Below are 18,965 nucleotides of genomic sequence, written 5' to 3' on the forward strand. Positions count from 1 at the left end.
GTCACCAATTTCTGAAGTCATCATGACTCAAAGTCTGGACCTGTTCCACTGAAAATGAAGAAATGACTTTGGACATCGTGCCAGACAGAAATGTATCCAAGTGTCTGTTCAGGATGACCACTGAAAGACTTTTTTAAAAAAGTAAAACCTTCTGTAGGTCTAAAGACAGTCTTTAATTTATTGCTAATAGATCAGCTCCAGATTATGATGGGTCTGTTCTGTTGCGTATACATCTCTTAAAGGTGTAATTACCAAAACATACATTAAACATAACTACAGTGTGTCATGAAAATCCATGTATTTACAGACTAGAAATAACCTCTGCACACTTAAATATTATGTCCACTGATGATTTGTCCTTGTGACAAATTGGGCAGCATATAAATGTTCACAGAGCTGTGTGAGAGCTAAATCCTACATCATGAGCTGATGGGGCCTCAGAGAGCTCAGCCTTTTCTTGTCAGGCAGTGAAAGACAAGCATGGACGTTTTCTGTACGCTGAGATTAAATATCCGAGCCCTCCAATCTTCTCTCGCATCATCCCCTTGGCGGGACATAATAACATTTGCCCTTCTATATATACACACACTAGTGCTCCCTTAAAACGAGCAGGACATTTCCTAAATTATATTTTCCAATCCCATTTTTCAGAGATGTTTCTGTAAAAGTATATGGGATATCAGTGGCGAAAGAAGCACTCACAGCTTTCATTTAACTGGCAAGTTTTTGCTTTAACTTATCATAATGAAGTAAATGTTGACTGCACAATTTGAAGGCTTTAGAATAATGACACTGTAATGACGACATTTAGATTGGCTCCCTATAAACTTAACTTTCATGAAATAATTTGGTCTGCCACCGGTCACGAAATCTCTCGGGAATCCCGCGATCAGGTTCACAGCCTGTCACCAGTCAAGTTTGCAGCCTGTCAACAGTCAAGTTTGCAGCCTGTCAGCAGTCAAGTTAGCAGCCTGTCACCAGTCAAGTTTGCAGCCTGTCAGCAGTCAAGTTAGCAGCCTGTCACCAGTCAAGCTAGCAGCCTGTCACCAGTCAAGTTTGCAGCCTGTCACCATTTCTATCTGCTTTCACTTCTCCATTAGAGTCTAAATGAATGATTAAACTCTGAGGAAAACAAAAATTATCCAGTCGTCTTTGCGACAGCAGCGCCAACAATAACACCACTTGAAAACGCTATGTCTGTTTCCCCTTTAAATAAAAGTAACAATGCCCCACTGTAAATAATACTCTGCTACAAGTAAAAATCCTGCATTCAGAATTTTACACAAGTAAAAGTCAAAGAAATAGCCTGAAATATATAATAATAAGTTTTATTATGTTATTGAATTATAAATAGACACATTAATATGTATATAACATTAATGTTGTTTATTATATTGTTTTTAAACCTGATTCTGCAAAGTAACTTATCAAATTAATGTAGTGGAGTAAAAATATTTACAATAACAATATTTACCTTTGAAATGTAGTGGAATAGAAGTGGAAAGTAGCAGAAAATGTAAATACTCAAGTGCAGCACTTTCCACCACTATAGGATACAATCTGTGAATCACTTTGTCAGATGAAAGCTTTATTCCCAAAAGGTCTCCTATATCTTTAATCACACATTTAATAAATTCAAATAAGAAACATTTCAATGTCTTTGTGTGTTCAAAGATTTAAAAACATGTGTTCCCTCTCAGCTGGACAGGACAGAAGTGATCAAGAGCAACCTGCACCCGGTCTTTGCCAAGGTTTTCACATTGGACTACTACTTTGAGGAGGTGCAAAAGCTGCGATTTGAGGTCTACGACATCCACGGCACTCACAGCATTGGCACCCGTGATGATGACTTTCTGGGTGGGGTGGAGTGTACTCTCGGCCAGGTACGCAGATGCTACTGTCTTGCTAACCCATTTTGTTGACTTTTATTAGCTGTGTTTTCCCAAATACATCAAAGCTGGATTAAAGTTCTGTGACAGTAGTTTTGTGCCTTAAAAGCTGTAATTTGTTGGCCAGCAAAGACGTAAAACATAGACTTCCTTTGTCTGTGATGTTGGTGTCAACATACCTACACTAGCTACATATAGTGGCAGAGTAATTACTGGATGTTGATCTCTGGTGTTGATGACTCAGATCTCTTTACAATGCTCTCTACTGCTACGAGCTCAGGTCCAATGCTGTGTTTATCTTGCTTTTCTGCAGATCGTCGCCCAAAAGAAGATGGTGAAGCCTTTATTGCTGAAGTATGGGAAATATGCCGGCAAATCCACCATAACGGTAGGTTTCCTACATTGTGCTTATGACCCTACTGCTCTGACGAATTAAATTGTTTGGATTGCTGGACATCATAAAGTGGAAGTCAGCAGCTAATGGCTGGTGAGAGCTGAGTGAAATAATGGATGGCAAATTGATGCGTAGTAGTGTTGAGATTTCTGTGTTTGTTGAATTTTTTTTTTCCAGTCCCACATCTGTGCACTCTCAGGCACCATAATGGACTTTTATTCTGTTTTCTGTTGCACTGTATGGATTTCCCATATTAACCTCCCATGGCTCTAACTTTTAAAGCTATTTTCAAATACTTTGAAGATGAAGTTGCAAACACCACTTACACGGTGTCTGCTTTACATCAGAGGAGATCTTTGTGGTGATTAGGGTTGCAGCAGTATAGCATTTTAGAGGTATTGACGTTATCATTACCATGTACATTTATCTATGGTAGTGAATTTGTGTTTGTGTAATCAAAAAAATATTTCAAGTTTATATCAGTCTATATCTATCAGAAAATAATGTTTTGTGAAATTATAACTAAACATTCTCATACTTCTGAAACCCTTGTGGTGATCATTAATCATCTCTCAGCTCAAGATGCCAATGTTCATTTTTGGTGTCATGGGGCACCATTACTGCTACACACAGGAAAGCAAGCGTGTCCATAGAAAATGATGCATGTATAAGATATTACATGTGTCATATGTGGAGGAGACGGGCTGGAGGTTCATTAAGCACCATCTCACAGTTAACAAGCTAGGTGGGGGTAGCATATAAAAAACAGGGCGAGCTCAATCGTGCAGTGGTCCAGTGGTCTGCAGAATAACGTCTCCACCTTGTGTAGGAATACACAAGAGAACTGTTGACTGTTAAACCATATACTGTATGTCTGGCAAGATTGTCAAACAACCCAAATCAAGACCGACAGACAGAATTGGATTGGGTTGTCTCATAGAGTACAGATGTTATTGAGGGGAAACTCTTAGATAATATTCTAGTAATTGTAGAACATGGTTGTGCAGAAAAAGGCATTATGAAAGTCTTTATAATGACAAATAAACAGCCAATATGCCACTAATATGAAAGCTAATAAGCAACTAGTTAATGGTCAAAATGTGTCTCTCAATATAAATTGTTACCGTAGACGTTTAAACTCAGTCCTGCATTTTCACATTAGCAGGAAGCTTCTTTTTAACTATTTCCCTTTGCATACAGAAAGGATCTGGGCTCAGAGTTGAACCCACGATCCCTGGCGCTTCGAGGGAAAAGTTAAAGACAAAGCCATCCATTTTAAATATTAGTCATTTCATCTCTTTTCCACAGTTTGACTTATTTAAACCAGAGCCAGCAGCAAAGACCTTTTGAAGGTCTTCAGGATAACTGTGTGAATTTCACACAGGGGGATTCGTTTGACCATTTCATCGACTCAAATACTGTATAAAGAATTCAGTACACCATCACAATGCTAAACCCTTATCCGATACATGGTTGCTGCCCACACATGCTGACACTAAGATATCTCTTTGTTCATGTTTATTGCATTTTTTAAATCACACCATTTGCTCCTGTTTTGCTCACTATACCCTTACAGAAAGTGTGATTTACATGTTCAATATATGTATGAATACAATCATGAATATATTGTATGTAACACAATAGGAATACAGATTGTTTTGTGAAATGGAGAGAGTCAGTAAACACACACAAACACACGTAATGCATTTCCTCAGCCCTGAACATAATCTTAAACAGGGGCGGCTCAATGGACAGGGGAGATATGAGCTAAGTAATACTTAATAATCCCTCTCCTTCAACATGTACTTTATGGAACACATTAAAACTTTGCTGTGACTTCAACAATGTTTAACAATTTCATCCTCGCCTGTAATCTAACTGAGTCGAGGTTCACTTGAGGTGGCGTGCCTTATGGATCAATATATTCTATAAGAGCTCTACGTAGCCTTTTCCACAAAAACGGAAGAGTATTAGGGCCACGGGTCAGAAAAAGAAATGAGAGGATTTTTTTTCGTTATGCACTTCAAGAAACAAGTCGAAATGTCGAGAATAAACTTGACATTTCAAGATTAAAGTCGACCTTTTGAGACTACATCAAACAGCGCATATGACTGGCTCAACAAAGGCCTTGTGTAGATGAATTGGTGAAAATGTACTTCAGAATCGGCTTTAGTAACAAAGAAATTATATGTCTTTTAGCTCATAAACACAGTGTAGTTGTCAGTGTTAGGACTTTGAAGAGATTGTTACACTACACACAGAACGTTACACTTCAAGGATGTTGTAATGCAATGGACTGTAGACTCGGGCAGCTCGCATAGCTGTCAGTCGCTCCCCTCACTGGATTTGATGGACCAGAAGAGTTTACTTTATATTCAACATTTCCACTTTTTTCTTGAAGTGCATAATGATAAAAAAAACCCAAAACGTCCTCCTCTCATTTTTATTTCTCACCCAGGGCACTAATACTCTTCGGTAAACAAAGTAACATATTGGAACAAGTAAAATTCACACCCTCAAATTTTATGGCAAACGTAACAATGGCCCGATGCGATTTTTAACAGATATTTCAGCCACTTTTTTTGGTCACCAGAATAAATGTTGGCACAGTATGTGTCAGCAAAGCTACAGATAAGTTCAAACTTTAAGTTTCTTTATTTTGCAACTTTGAATTTTTCTCTTGTCACAGCGCTGTGCTTATGTCATGTTCAAAACAGCTCTTTTGGTTGGTACAGACACGGCTGGAGATGTCCTGAGGTCTCTTTAAAAACACCCAGTTTTGTCACCACAAACATCGCTGCAGACGGTCCGACTTCTTGTCAAAAAGATATTGTTTTTGTTGCCACAAAAACATCTTGAAATTGTCCTGAGGTCTCCTTAGAAATATCCAGTGATTTCACACTTACAAATGCTGAAACCTGCTCACCAGCTTGGCAGCCTTTTCAAATATAACCACCACTGTCCCCTCCAACTCCCAACATGAAAGTCAGGTAAAAAACACGTAATGTGAATGGGATGTGACACATCTTTGCAGAAACATTACCTGCTAACATTTTATCCTGGCATTTAGGTTGTCCTAAAACTAAGAATCAGACAACACACACACACGCACACACACACACACACCTTTGGCTCACACCTCTTATAAAGATTTTCCCCTGCACTTGCTACCTGTCAAGACAAGCTGTCTGATAAAAAGTACAAGTTTCCCGCTTTGCCAATCACTGCTGTCAGGCCTTGTCAGTCGCCGGCCGTGCGTGCTCTACAGCTACAGATCTGGCATTTTGAAGTCAAGTTTCTGTCAGTAACAAATAGAGGGACGCAGAGCGGGAGAGCGAACGTCTGTGTTGTGTGAGTGGGCCAGACAGCCCAGTCGGAGCAGCATTCCCGAACTTCTTTTCTTTTGAACCAACAGACAGCTGTAAACAGACAAAACAGCAGCCGTTCAGAGAGCCAGCTGCTACAAAACTTCACAGTTGAACCGCACTATATGTGGTTACTTTTACATCCATAAAAAGTTAAACGCTCGAGTGGGAGACGATAGCCTATAACGATGGAGGCCCATTAGTTTGCAGCTAATGGTGCTTTCTACTCTCTAGTTTTTATGGTCAGCGGTCCTGTGTTAAATAACAGCCTCCTCACTTTATGAACTTCTCACCACAGTGCAGCAAAAGCAGAGCTTTTTGGCAATGAAAGGAAAAATGGTGGAGAAAAACATCACATAAATGCTGACAAATTGTCAAGAATGCCTGTGTTAAATCTCAGTCTTGAATTGGGATTCATGATGTATAAATAATTGTGTTGAAGAAGGTCTTGAATAAAGGCTGACACTTATATTTGTGTGAAAACTCCTCCAAGTTATTTTTACCGTAATGTTTTAGATGCTTATATAATCTGCAAGCAAACGTCATTTGTCAAAAGATTCAGCAACAACAGTAGCTTTAAGAGCTTTTACATACATTTTCCCAACATACAAGTCAGTATTTCTTGCTGTAAATAATGAAGCCCAAAGAACAAAATATTACTGACAAATCTCATTTCCTTTCAGGTGCACGCTGAGGAAATATCTGGCAACAACGGGTATGTGGAGCTCTCCTTCTGTGCCAAGAAGCTTGATGATAAGGTGAGTGGAGCACACGGTTTTAATGGAAATACAAACACGGTTCGTATTTTATTAGATATGGTTTAGTAGCACAAAACAGGGATAGTAGTAATATGATAATCATGATAGTGTAGTGCAGCCCCTGGCACGCGTAACATAATTTCTCATATAACTCTAGAAATAATAATAATAATCACATTGATATGAAAAAGAAAGAAATAATAAGAAAATGATTATAACACTTCATATTACATAATGTTCTAACATGCAAAGGCACAGTTATCATTTATCACATGGAAATTACATGACAGCGACCAATATCACATATGTGCTATTACGCGTTCAGTGGTTCCACTACATGGCTGGATATCGTTGACCTTAGCTGCTCCTGCTCTCACATCTCACACTGGCAAACTTTGCTGAAGGCATGTTTCAATCAAAAAGACAGCGGGAGCTTACATCCAATTACAACTCTGATGATAGGAAGTCGCTCCATGTTCTCAAGAGCAACCCTAGGATGCCACACTCATAGGCTGACCTTGATCCCCAGTGGTATTCTGAGAAAAATTTAAATTTTCTACAGCACGCACATTTATTTTGGAAATTGCAGTTTGCAGTACACAGCTGCTCTGACAGTGAGACTGTATCTGACCTCTTACATGAGTCTGGAAGCACTGGGTCTCTGCTGAAATCCTGGAGAGAATCCAAACATTTGCTGTGTTTAAACCGATGCCTCGTTCAAATAAACCACCGTTAACATTCTGGATGTTACACTTTGGATGCCGTGGGTGCGTCACTTTGGAGCAACGGTGTGTAATTACGTGCCTCAGAGACACAAAAGTGTCTCACAAAACAAACATAACAGCAGCTCATTTGGAACCGAGAACAAAACCAGTAAAATTTTACATTTTTTTGTTGCCAGATACCTAAAAACACTGATTTAGAAAAATAACAGACACTGACTTTGTTTACATGCACGGACAATTTAATTCTGGCTATAAAAAAACAATTTAAAATTCAGAATTTACATTACATTAATTACTTATGTCACATTTTTCAAGTAATCAGCCAGAAACTGGTTAAGCTAAGTTCACACAGCAGGATTGTGGCCCTGATCTTCCACTTTTTGATGCTTTTCTGCCGTCAAAATGCTCCAGATCAGACGCAAATCAGTGCTGCGATGATCTCCATGTGTGAACTGTTCAAAGACGCGATTCAGGAGTTTCCTCCGACATGTCTAGCTAGCAGGCTCAATATCTGGTTGAGTCGCTGAAGGGTTGGGGAGCCAGACACGAGCTTCAGCCAAAGAGAGCAGACACTCTCCTTTCTCCTTCTCTCCTCTGCTGTCATCCACTGTAGCTCTCTTAACCCAGTCTTATCATACATTTATGTGTATGGAGTGGGCACAATAATAGCCGATACTCTGTATCAGACTGCATACACTCAAGCCTTTCAGTGTTTGTAACTCTGCCGTCCTTGCTGAACCACAATACTAGCAGGCGGATGTACGTTTTCATTGCAAATATAATCCTTGCTGCCCACACATCCTACTACATCCTACATTTCTGTGTCACGTCTTGTGTTAGTGATCTTGTAGCCTGTTGTGTGGCCCCCTGTCACTGATCAACCATGTAGCCTAATGACCTTGAAAAGCTGTTATGTGGCCATGGTATTAGCAAACCAGTAGCATATTTACACATCCGGCCTGCAGACAAGTTATAATAATAAATAATACACTTTATTTATGTAACACCTTTAAAAACGGAGTTTACAAAGTGCTTTGACAAACAAGCAAAAGCAGGAAACTCAGGAAGACAATATTACAGAATAAACACTCAACAGTCCAGCCAAACACAGGGAAGCCTTTTCTAAGGTGAGTTAAAACAAGAAGGCAGAACATAAAATGTGAAAACACAAAAGACAATATGAGTCATTACAAGTAAAAGGAATAAAATCCATGAAACAGGAAAGATCACAGAAAAGCAAAAAGAGAAAGGAAAAGTACTGCAAAAATAGAGATAAATAAAAGAATGAAATCAATTAAGGATGATAAGAAGACGACATCACATCAGAGGAGTTAAGATCAGATAAAAGGATTAAGAGCTTTAAAAAGAGTAAAGGATAATAAATAGATGAACAATAAACAAATCAAAGCAGTAAAAGATGGTAAGTAAAGGATTCATTGAGAGTTGTGTTTCTAATTGATGAATTTAAACCCAGTGTTCACTCTCCTCTTAGCCCAGCTTTGGTCTCCACCGACTCCAACGTTTAGCTTTTTAGCTGCTAAATGTTCCACTATGTTCAACGGCTATTCACTTACTTTGTCTGTGCGACGTTTGGTGAAGTGAAACAGTAAACTCTGGCTGCAAAAAACAAAAACCACCAGCTAACAGGCGCCAAAACACTGCATCCATTCTTGATTCAGGGGTCCATTGTTGATATAAAAATATTAAATAGTGCAGCTTTAAAGGTGCTATTTGTAAGAAAAGTAGATCTTTTTATCCCAACTCGTCAAAAACTGACACTTTGGGATTGTAGGACGGGTCGGCCGCCATCCCGAAGCGTCAGTTTTTGACGAGTTGGGTGTGAATAGGGTATGATATACACATTTTCTTAACAATGCAAATTGGCTGCGACAGACCACTTGGGTGTAGCAATTTATCTCACATAAACAACAGATGATGACTGAAGCAGCAAATTGCTTATTAGCTGCTTGTCAGCCGTATCACCTCTCAACCTGCTGAGGATATCAAAGGACCGCAGCACAGACGTCGATGCACACAGGACGATTAATGATAAGATATCATACATTGCATTAATTGGTCATGATCAACATTACCGCTATTGTTAGCCATTTTGACGCGTGCATCTGATCAAACCGCGCCGCTTATGTCGCTGGCTATTGGTTGCCATGACAACAAAGAGAGGATGCTACAGCTTGTTTTGCTCCTGTCCCCCCGGAGATGTATCTGTCTAATGTGGCGGGAAATGCAGAATTAACTGTCTCATCTAGTGTACACAAACCCCCTCAGACACCACACAAACCCCCTCACACACACACGCACACATAGAGTAATCATTTGTTTTCCTCGCTGAAGAATCAATTGACCTAAATAATCAGTGTTGCTCTGCTCTCAGCGTGCACTTCAGACTCAGGGGATGATTTATCGCAAAAAAACGTAAAGGATGCAAAATCTTAGGCTTGTCTTCAATTTAGCAGGGTGTTTACTGACACTAACACTGGTGATGTGAACGGACACAGCCACAGATGAGTTCATTTGAATGGGTGTCGCTGTGACGAACCAGTGCTGAGCTATTGGCATGCATTTTGCACATGGGAAGTAATAGTGCAAAATAAAGTCTATCTTCTCTTATACTGAGCTTCTAATATCGGTTGAACAAACCAATAAAGGTAATCCAGAACTGCAGGTCTATCAGGATATCCACGCAAGAAGAAGGTTCGAAGTGATAAGTGATTGTAATAACCAGAGAATGAGGTGGAAACTAAAAGATTCCTAAATTTTCCACTGATATCTTCTCCAAAGGAGCCTCCATGCTGGGCTGGTGCTCTAAACTGTATGACTGCTCCTCCTGACCTTTAATCAAAGAGATAATCACCTCTGCCTCTGCAATCACTGATGATAACTCAGTGTCAACAGCCGTTTGTAAGAATGTAAGTTTCCTTTCAAACAAGCCCGGGCAGGAGTTATGTGGAAGCCAGAGGGAGCCATTATTGTAATCAATAGTGCATTTTTCCATGTAATGAGTATCATTTACCTTAATGATATGTTTTGCAAAAAAAAAATGGACTTTGTCAAAACTGGTGATGTTGAATGAAGAACCAGCACACACAAGGATGGTACAGAAGAGGAGCGGGATGTGGCAGGGCTGCTGAACAAGAATCTTTCTATCTTTATCCGTCTCTCATGGAAAGCACAAGGCTATTAGGCCATTATTTATTTATTTATTTATTTATTTATTTATGTCTACCCCTAATGTTACATATTTTAAAGGAGCCCCATAAAACTCCCCCTGATATGATAAAACCCAGATATGAACAACCCAAGATACACATTGAAATAAATTAAACAGTGATGATGTGATGATGCTTTTCCATAACTCTGCCCGTGTGAAGTTCATCACAGCCTCATGGTAAATATTGAAAAAGATTATCTGACTCATTAGCTGTAGATCAAATTAAATCTAACCCGCAGTGATAGATGTGATGGTCAATGTTCTGTCTCTATTTCATTTGTTCTCATTTCTCTCTTGTTAAATAGATCTTGATCTCAGTGAGACTTCCTGAATAAACAATGTTTAAACAGATAGAAAAATGACTGTTTCTCCCTTCCTAACCAGACGACTCAATCGACAGAACAAATGTTGTTAAAATATGTTTCTGCAAACTACGCATATGTTGAAACTTTACATTTCCTCATGTTTCTTTAGGTTCAGTCTTTCATTTTATATTGTGGCAACGCTGTGCTTATGGTCTGGTTAGGTCTAGGCACAAAAAACACTTGGTTGGGGTTAGGGAAAAGATTACCCGGTTCTGTTGCGACAAACACGGCTGGAAATTGTCCCAATGACTTGTTAAAAATACCAGGTTTTTGGCTGTAAATTGTCTTGATCTCTCATCCAAAAAAAATACAGTTTTGTTGCCAAGAACATGGCTAGAAATTGTCCCAATGTCACATTAAAAATACCAGTTGTTCAACTTCAAATTGTCCTGTGTCCTGTATGAAATATACAATTTTGTTGCCACTAACATGGCTTCAAAGGGTCCTGACATCTCCTTAAAAATATCCCTTGGCTTCATGCTAACAAATGTAGAAATGCATGTATTGTAGAAATGTTAAAATGATACATGTTGCACGTACACATGAGTGTGGTTTGCAGAAATGTAAAATGCCAACATCTTATTCTGGCAACTGGTCTGCACCAGAAAAAAAAAACCTTAATTAGACTTTTTCTAATCTCTCCTAACAATCAATCGTTCCTGTCCTAACAGTTGGAGTCAGTGGGTCACTGGTTTTGATCTTCTGTTTCTCTGCAGGATCTCTTCAGCAAGTCAGACCCATTTTTGGAAATATACCGAATCAATGACGATGAAACCGAACAGCTTGTGCACAGAACTGAGGTAAGTTAATCATAATTCTGCTTCATTTGCAGCTACAGCTGCTTTTGCCACTTTGCCCAGTATGTAATGTGTTCTTACTCTAACAGGTGATTAAAAACAACCTGAATCCTGTGTGGGAGCCCTTCAAAGTGTCTCTCATATCCCTGTGCAGCTGCGACGAGGAGCGGAAGCTCAAGGTAATGGGTCTTTGGCAACTGCAAGTCAATACCATTAAAAACCAGAGGCCAACCAGTTTGATACAGCTGGAAACAGAAAACAGTGCCAGATAATGAAAATGTATTCCCTTTAAGTCCTTATACAGACTGTATATATGGACTTTCAGGGAATAGAAAAAAGGAAGTTCACTGAATATTTGAGGGGTAAATCAATAAATGCTGTCTGAATATTGTATGTATGACCAAAGAGAGAAAACAGAGAGAAGGCAGTAAACAGTGTTGTCTGTGTGTACCTCAGTGCCTAGTGTGGGATTATGACTCCAGAGGGAAGCACGACTTCATCGGCGAGTTCTACGCCACGTTCAGGGAAATGCAGAAAATTTCCAGTGGAAATAAGGTCAGTGAACTGAGAGGCGGAGCGGAGCGGAGGAGAGACAGCCGTGTAACTGTTTCATCCATTTCCAACATGCCTCTCGTTTTACTCCGCTGAAATCCTTCACAGATGGAACAAATGTCGCTGAGCTTCAGATGTATCAAGTGTTGAAAATGACACAAGTGTTGCTCCTGCTCTTTGTCTCGTCTTGCTTTGTTTAAGGTGACGTGGGATTGTTTGAATCCCAAGTACAAACAGAAGAAGAGAAATTATAAGAATTCAGGAGTTGTCATCCTCAGTGACCTTAAGGTAGGTTTCTTCTGCAGAAATATGTCATGTTTCACTTTATTCTTTTAGGGTTAGTGTACTTGTACTTGTCACAAGATATATCAAACATTTTCCTGCCCTGACCAGTCAACAGATTTGTTGAGTTAATTCCATTTTAATTACCAGATGCTTCAACATAGTTGAATACACACTCTCCCACCCAAACATCCCTTCTTAGATTTTGCCTTCAAGACATATTCTGTTTTCTTTTTTTCTCCTCGCAGCTCCACAGAGTGTACTCCTTCTTAGATTACATCATGGGAGGATGCCAGATTCACTTTACGGTAATTTTTTCTTCTTTTGGTTAGATTAAATAATGTGTTGTGAAGGTGTCACTTTGTGTAATTGTGAAGGCATTTCTTACTATTTTTTACAAAACAAACAATAAACAGTTTGACGGGGAATATAATCAGCAGATGAATCCATAATGACAGTGATAAAAAGTAGCAGTCTTAAACAAATTGATCTCCAGCTCTAGCTTTTTTAAGTGTCTTTCCTGATTGTACTAATTGTGAAGCAATTTTAAAGGCAAACTGTCCCAGTCTCTTTCAGACCTAGTTAACATCATTCCCAGAGAGCAAAATTGTACCAGACACCCTCATCTGGCCCACAAACTTATGCTGTCCGCTCCTGTTTGCCAGATCTGAGCCACCAGCAGGACATACCATGGACAGATATCAGCCAGGAGCAAACCGGATACACCAAAACTGGCCCAGGTCTGTGCCAGATCCAGCCCACCAGAAAAGAATTAACTATGGCCCAGATTTGGGCCAGTTCTGGTTTATTCGGCTCGCTCTTGGCTGACATCTAACATCAGTCACCTTAGGATGACTGGTTAGGGAAGCTGTAATGATAATGGCAGGTCAGTCCCCAGGGGGATTGTGTTACATGTGATCGCACAACCTGACTACGTGATAACGTCGGTGAACACAGTTTCTTTTTTAGAGTACCCACTAGAAGTCTTACATATATTCATAGATGAATGAAGACTAACCTCATGGGACATTCAGTAAGTCTTGTGGGTCTGGTAAGGGTTAAATACTTCCTGTTCAGGATGTGGTCTCAGTGTTCTCACTTGTAATGCCTTTGCCTATTCTCCTTGAGTTGACCAGTTCTGAAGAATTCCTCCACGCTCATATACTTTTACTGAAGGCCACTTTAAGGTACTTTAATTTTTAGTGGTTTCTGGCAGCTCCTGTGGACAAAAGATGACCACTGGACTACAGAGCAGCTTTTAACCTCTGGCTGTGAGACCAGTCATCCTCAGCACAGAAATAGTTCATCTTCCTGTTGATAGTCTTGGAGAGATCAGTAATAGATTGAGTCTGTTTCATGACGAGTTAAAGTTCCTCGCAGTACATTTAATTAACATTGTCAGGGAAGGACTTTTTCAGTGTGGTGTTGGTACTTTTATTCAAGTTAAGGATACGAGAACTTCTTCACCATAGACAGTATTCAAAGATGTTTTTATCCTTATAACATCCCCTGTTGGTGTTTTTGTCCGTTCTTGTTCTCTTGTCGTAGGCAGCTTCGTGGAATAAATTCAAACCCTCGTCAACTCTTGCCCTTTGGTCTGCCCTCTTTAGTTCTTCCTCTCACTCTTTGGCTGGATTACTGAAGCAGTGAATGTTAATGCTGAGGATTGCCGTGGTAGAGGCAGTTCCTCCTTCTGAAACAGTTGGCTGCTTGGATCCACAGTATATGGGAGCTGGTAGCTGCTTCAGTCTATGTGGGTGTAAAAAGTGCAAATTCCTACCTCTGATCAGATAATTTATACTGCCATTAGGCATACTGCAGTCTCGCTCACACAGAATGAGCAGCCAAATAAAAGTCTTTGCAGAAAGTTAAGTAGTGAAAGAAAGATAGCTTAATTGATTCTATTATATTGTTCATGCTGCTCACTTTGTAACTCTTTCTACCAGGTTGCCATTGACTTTACAGCGTCCAATGGAGACCCCAGGAACAGCTGCTCATTACACTACATCAACCCTTACCAGCCCAACGAGTATCTGAAGGCTCTGATAGCAGTGGGGGAGATCTGTCAAGACTACGATAGGTTTGTCAATCTTTTGTTTCCCAATAAAGGCTCTTTGGTCAGCCTCTGCTGTTGTGAAATAGAGCTGCAGAGTGCTTCTCGAATGCCATTTTGGTAGGATCTCCGCACTGAAACTAGCCACTCCATCTGAGCCACAGCAAAAAGGGATTGTAATGGAAATCGTGGTGTACTGAATGGCAGAGACAATCATGCAGGGTATTACATTTCTGCTCACCAGTTTGTTACAGAGCTGATGGAAGTGAACTGTTGACCGTCAGCTCCTCCGTCCCCGTTTCATTTATTCACTGAAATGTAGTTTGCATTTTGAATTCTTTCTTTCTAACAGTTGAGTTACGAGCTTTGCTTTGTCCAAAAAGCAGCCGGTTACATGCAGCACAAGCCTGTTTATTGTCCAAATCAAGTTCTCATTGGCAAGTCACTTTTAATCTGTGTTAAACCCACGGCGAAGTAATGCACGAGACGCTGTTTGCACCTAGCAAAATTAGAGCAAGCAAATTTGGCCTCTACTGACATTACTTATGCATGAGACTAATCTGGGGCTCAAGATGTCAGTCAAGGACATGGACACGATGCACATTCCTCTATGGTTCCTTCATGACAAGCCATTTTCTCAACGCGTTCATTCATTTCAAGCTTTAAACAATCTGTCAGAGAGATGACATTTTGACCTTTATATCAGCCGCAGACATTTAAATCGCTTAAATCCATCAGTTTTGTTACAGACCGATTTTTGGCAGAGATTTTTTAAGCAATTTACTAATTTATTTCTGACCCATTCTAGCATAACAGCTTGGATAAAATAATAACTCTACAAACAACAAGTCGAACATATGATTTTTATTTTTCGAAAATATCACAAACAGCCATAGTGAACACTAGCAGGCTAAGAAATGCTTCTTGTAGTAAATTGAAGGAGACATATGCTCATTTTCAGGTTCATAGTTCATTTTGAGTTACCATTAGCATGTGCTTTTGCCATAGTGTGACTGACTGAGTCAGATGTATGAACATCCTTAGTGGCCTCATGGTCGAAGGTGGGGTAAGCAGTATTTTTTTGCCGTTATTGGGGAAAATTTCCATAATAACCCTTCAACATTCGGAAATTTGAATGGTCTGATAGAAAAACAGTTGGGATGCTGTGTAAAACATAAAATAAATCAGAAAGTAGTCATTTGTAAACAAACTGTGTTTACTGTCAGCAGTTTATACAATTGTTCCTGAGCCGATGTAGAAATATCCTTGATACAATCATGTGTTTCACAAAGTCTTGAAACTCGTCCATCCTTGCTTGTGAACGACCCAGTCATGATACTGATACTGTTGATCATGATACTATGACCTGTTACCAATGAACCTGTTTTCCTGTGGAGGTGTTTATGAGCATTTTACAACTTCCCAGTTTTTTGTTGCTCCTGTCTCAACTTGTTTGAAACATGTTGCCAGCATCAAATTCAGAATAATCATACATTTACATTGACATATATATTGTCTCCGTACTGTTTTCAATCAATTTCATATCAGTGTTCCAACTTCTGTGGAATCAGGGTTGTAGAAAACCTGTCTGTTAACACGTCCCGGCTCCACACGCGGCTTCGGGCTCATTATGTTTGATGCCATGCCACTCGTATTAATGAGTGACAAAGAAGCGTGATGACAAACAGTGGGGAATAACTTCTGAGGCTTGTGTGTGTGTGTGTGTGTATACTCGTGGTGTATGAGCCTCATGTCCCGCTGTTAGATGGTGTTGCAGCTGCCTGGATCCTGGGGCGCCCTGCCCTGGGGCAGCAAAGCACTGGAGGGGCGTCTTGGAGGAGACAAGTCACTGTGAGAGGGACTGGGGTGAGGTTAGTGAGGCTTACGCCGTGGAAAGCGGGATCTAAAAGCTGTGAAGTTTTGCCGGGCAATCGACTCTCTCTGCTGTCATTTGAACTTGTGGGTTTGATGTGATGGGGGCTTAGCGGGTTGGGTCGAGGCAGCAGAGAGAGGGCATAAGGTTTTGCTTGGGTTTGCACAATTTTTGCCTACTGCAGCTTTAAGACACATATAGTATGATTGTCGCATTAATTACATGTCATATGCCAATCTATCCCCATGTTTTACTAATGGTGCGACTACTGTCACTGTCTAGTAAAGGAAAAATACATACATAGTACAGTGTCTAGTATATACAGTATACAGTATATAGAAGAAAGTCATGGTACTAGTTTAGGAATCACTGTGACATTCTTGCATAAGCCTGTGTTGTTTGCGAGGACAACTGTTTTATATGCGCTTCACCGTCTCTATGCTCACAGTGGTGGCTGCATGTGCTTTCTCCTGTGGATAATGCTATGATACAGTTTCCTCACAGCATCTGTTGCGGCTCCTGGTTCTCCTTCTTAGCTGGCACAGGCTCATTACCCTGAACTACAGCCGAACGCACGCAGAGAGAGGGGCTAACACCAGGAAAGCAAGCACTTCACAAAGAAGTGGGAGGCATTTATAGCTGGAGAAATAACAGTGTGGCGTAGAGGCTGATGTAAAGACAGAGGAGGTGCGACATTAAAGCCTGCTTGAGGAATCGTGAGACGCTGAAGCTATCTGAACAAAGTTATATACTGTCTCTGTTACTGTACATGTGAATGCTGGCTTCAGGCGACACATTTTATGCTTGTTAAAAATATTGAGAACAACTATTAAACAATGTACAAATGTGCAAACAGCTGTTAGTTATTTCAGGTGGACTTGCAGGTACTTCCTAATTAATGGAGAATTATTTATAATATGATATGTTTCAGAGAAAGACCCTCTCATCTGTCGAAACTAAGCCAGATGAGGATTAACACTCTGACTCCTGATTTATGCAGATCCTCCTATTGAATATCAGGGGAGCACTGTCTGGCTAATTATAGCATAGCAAGAGATAGCACTGGAGACACTGAAAAACCAGCCTGAAAATTAGCAGCTCAGCCTTGTAGCTTTATCATTTTGTCGTGTTTACATATATACACTAGAGCATCATACATGGAAACATGCCTCTGGGTGAACAGTGAAGTGAAGTGTAGGCAGCCTTTCCCTCTCAAGTTCGAATTGTTATTGAGGTGTAAAACGTGGGCAAGCAAACCTTTTAGCCTTTAGTGAATATAGGTGATGTGGGATTTTGCAGAGGAGTGCATTATGGAGCTGGAGTGATTAGCCTTTTTCTGTGTGGGCAGAGGCTCGTTTACCTTGCTGAGAGGGCTGTTGTACCGGGCACATCTCCCCGTGGCTCCTCACGTGTGCAGACAAAAAGCGAGAAAACAGGGACCACCGTGCACCTCTCAGCTAAATTCATAGGATGAAAATGGCTTGGCAGTACTCGGCTCTGTCCTTTTGTCTGGGCTGAAGGTGCTATGTCATATCTTGACTCTGGAGTTGGAACATCTCTTTTCCCCCGTCTGGAGTATTTCTGGATTGTGTTGAAAAATGTATACTTTTGTGGCGGATTTCAGATCCAGATTTGTGTTTATTGTTATTGAAAGTGAAACATTTGATGGCATATTTAGCTAACATTGGCAGCAAGCTAGCTGTGTAACAGAGTTCGTCATAACACTAGTGGTAGTTGTCCTTTTTTTCAGCCTCTTGTTAGCTTCACTTCTACTGGAAATATATGCATAAATTATGCAAATATGTGACATGGCGTCGTAGTGTGATGTCAAGAAGTCACAGAATTAAAGGACTAATGACGTGTTATTTCAGGCACTTCAGGAGCAGTGTTTGGTGTTGGCGTGGTGTTTGGGCTTTTTCACGTTCAAGACCTTTTAAATGCACAGGAACATAACACAGAGGGAAAGGAAAAAAATGTAAAAGCCTAATAGTTCTCCTTTAATTAAACTTAAAAAGAGATGCTTTGCAGTGCTATGCCAACAATCATAGCTGAGAACTGAAAAATGTGTCCTTCAGGAGTCATGCCCACCCTAACCTAAGCTTTGAATAGTCACTGTTGATTACTACTAAAGCTCCAGAGCCCAAAAAAACAGTATTTGGGACTGCTCTAGGTGAACGTCCTCACATATTTGTCGGCATGCATTTTTTGTCCTGTTTTGTCTAGATAAAGCTCCATGTGTATTTTAAAAACAGAAAAAAAATAGCTTCTCTCCAATGTTAGCAGTGGCGTTTCTATCCATCCATGAAGAACTGCATTTCCTTTCGTTGAACACTCGGCGTGTACATCCATAATTACCTACACAACACCACACCGAGTGGAAATGAGGCGTTAAGAAATTTGAAAATTGTGCATCGAAATCAATTCATTAAGGCTCCAAGGGCAAATCTATGAAAGTATTGAAAGAGCACAGAGGTCAAGATAATGAGTGCTGTGTATCGGCCTTGTTAACAATAACAAGAATACAATGCATCTCAGAGTAAAATTGCCTCAGCATGAATAACTCCATCCCAATTAAAATGTTTTCATTCACAGCCGCATTGGTAAAGCCGGGTAAAAAACCATAATACCAAAGACTATTATTTTGCATCCACATAACATGCCTCAGTGTGTTTGAAAGGTCACA

General features: G+C 40.2%; 1 protein-coding gene across 3 annotated transcripts in view; it reads left to right on the top strand.

Annotated features, from left to right (window-relative positions):
• The window catches only part of cpne7 (copine VII), a 43,351-nt gene that overhangs the window by 8,400 nt on the left and 15,986 nt on the right, over positions 1-18,965 (top strand). For all 3 annotated transcript variants that reach the window (XM_084362236.1, XM_084362235.1, XM_084362237.1), the window contains exons 4-12: positions 1,701-1,883; positions 2,203-2,277; positions 6,332-6,406; positions 11,442-11,525; positions 11,612-11,701; positions 11,979-12,077; positions 12,276-12,362; positions 12,605-12,664; positions 14,303-14,436. In XM_084362236.1, the coding sequence (XP_084218362.1) occupies positions 1,701-1,883; positions 2,203-2,277; positions 6,332-6,406; positions 11,442-11,525; positions 11,612-11,701; positions 11,979-12,077; positions 12,276-12,362; positions 12,605-12,664; positions 14,303-14,436 (887 nt within the window). The remainder of the gene's footprint in view (positions 1-1,700; positions 1,884-2,202; positions 2,278-6,331; positions 6,407-11,441; positions 11,526-11,611; positions 11,702-11,978; positions 12,078-12,275; positions 12,363-12,604; positions 12,665-14,302; positions 14,437-18,965) is intronic.

The sequence above is a fragment of the Pagrus pagrus genome (genome assembly GCF_965226575.1).
Source record: "Pagrus pagrus genome assembly, chromosome: 1".
Classification (NCBI taxonomy): domain Eukaryota; kingdom Metazoa; phylum Chordata; class Actinopteri; order Spariformes; family Sparidae; genus Pagrus; species Pagrus pagrus.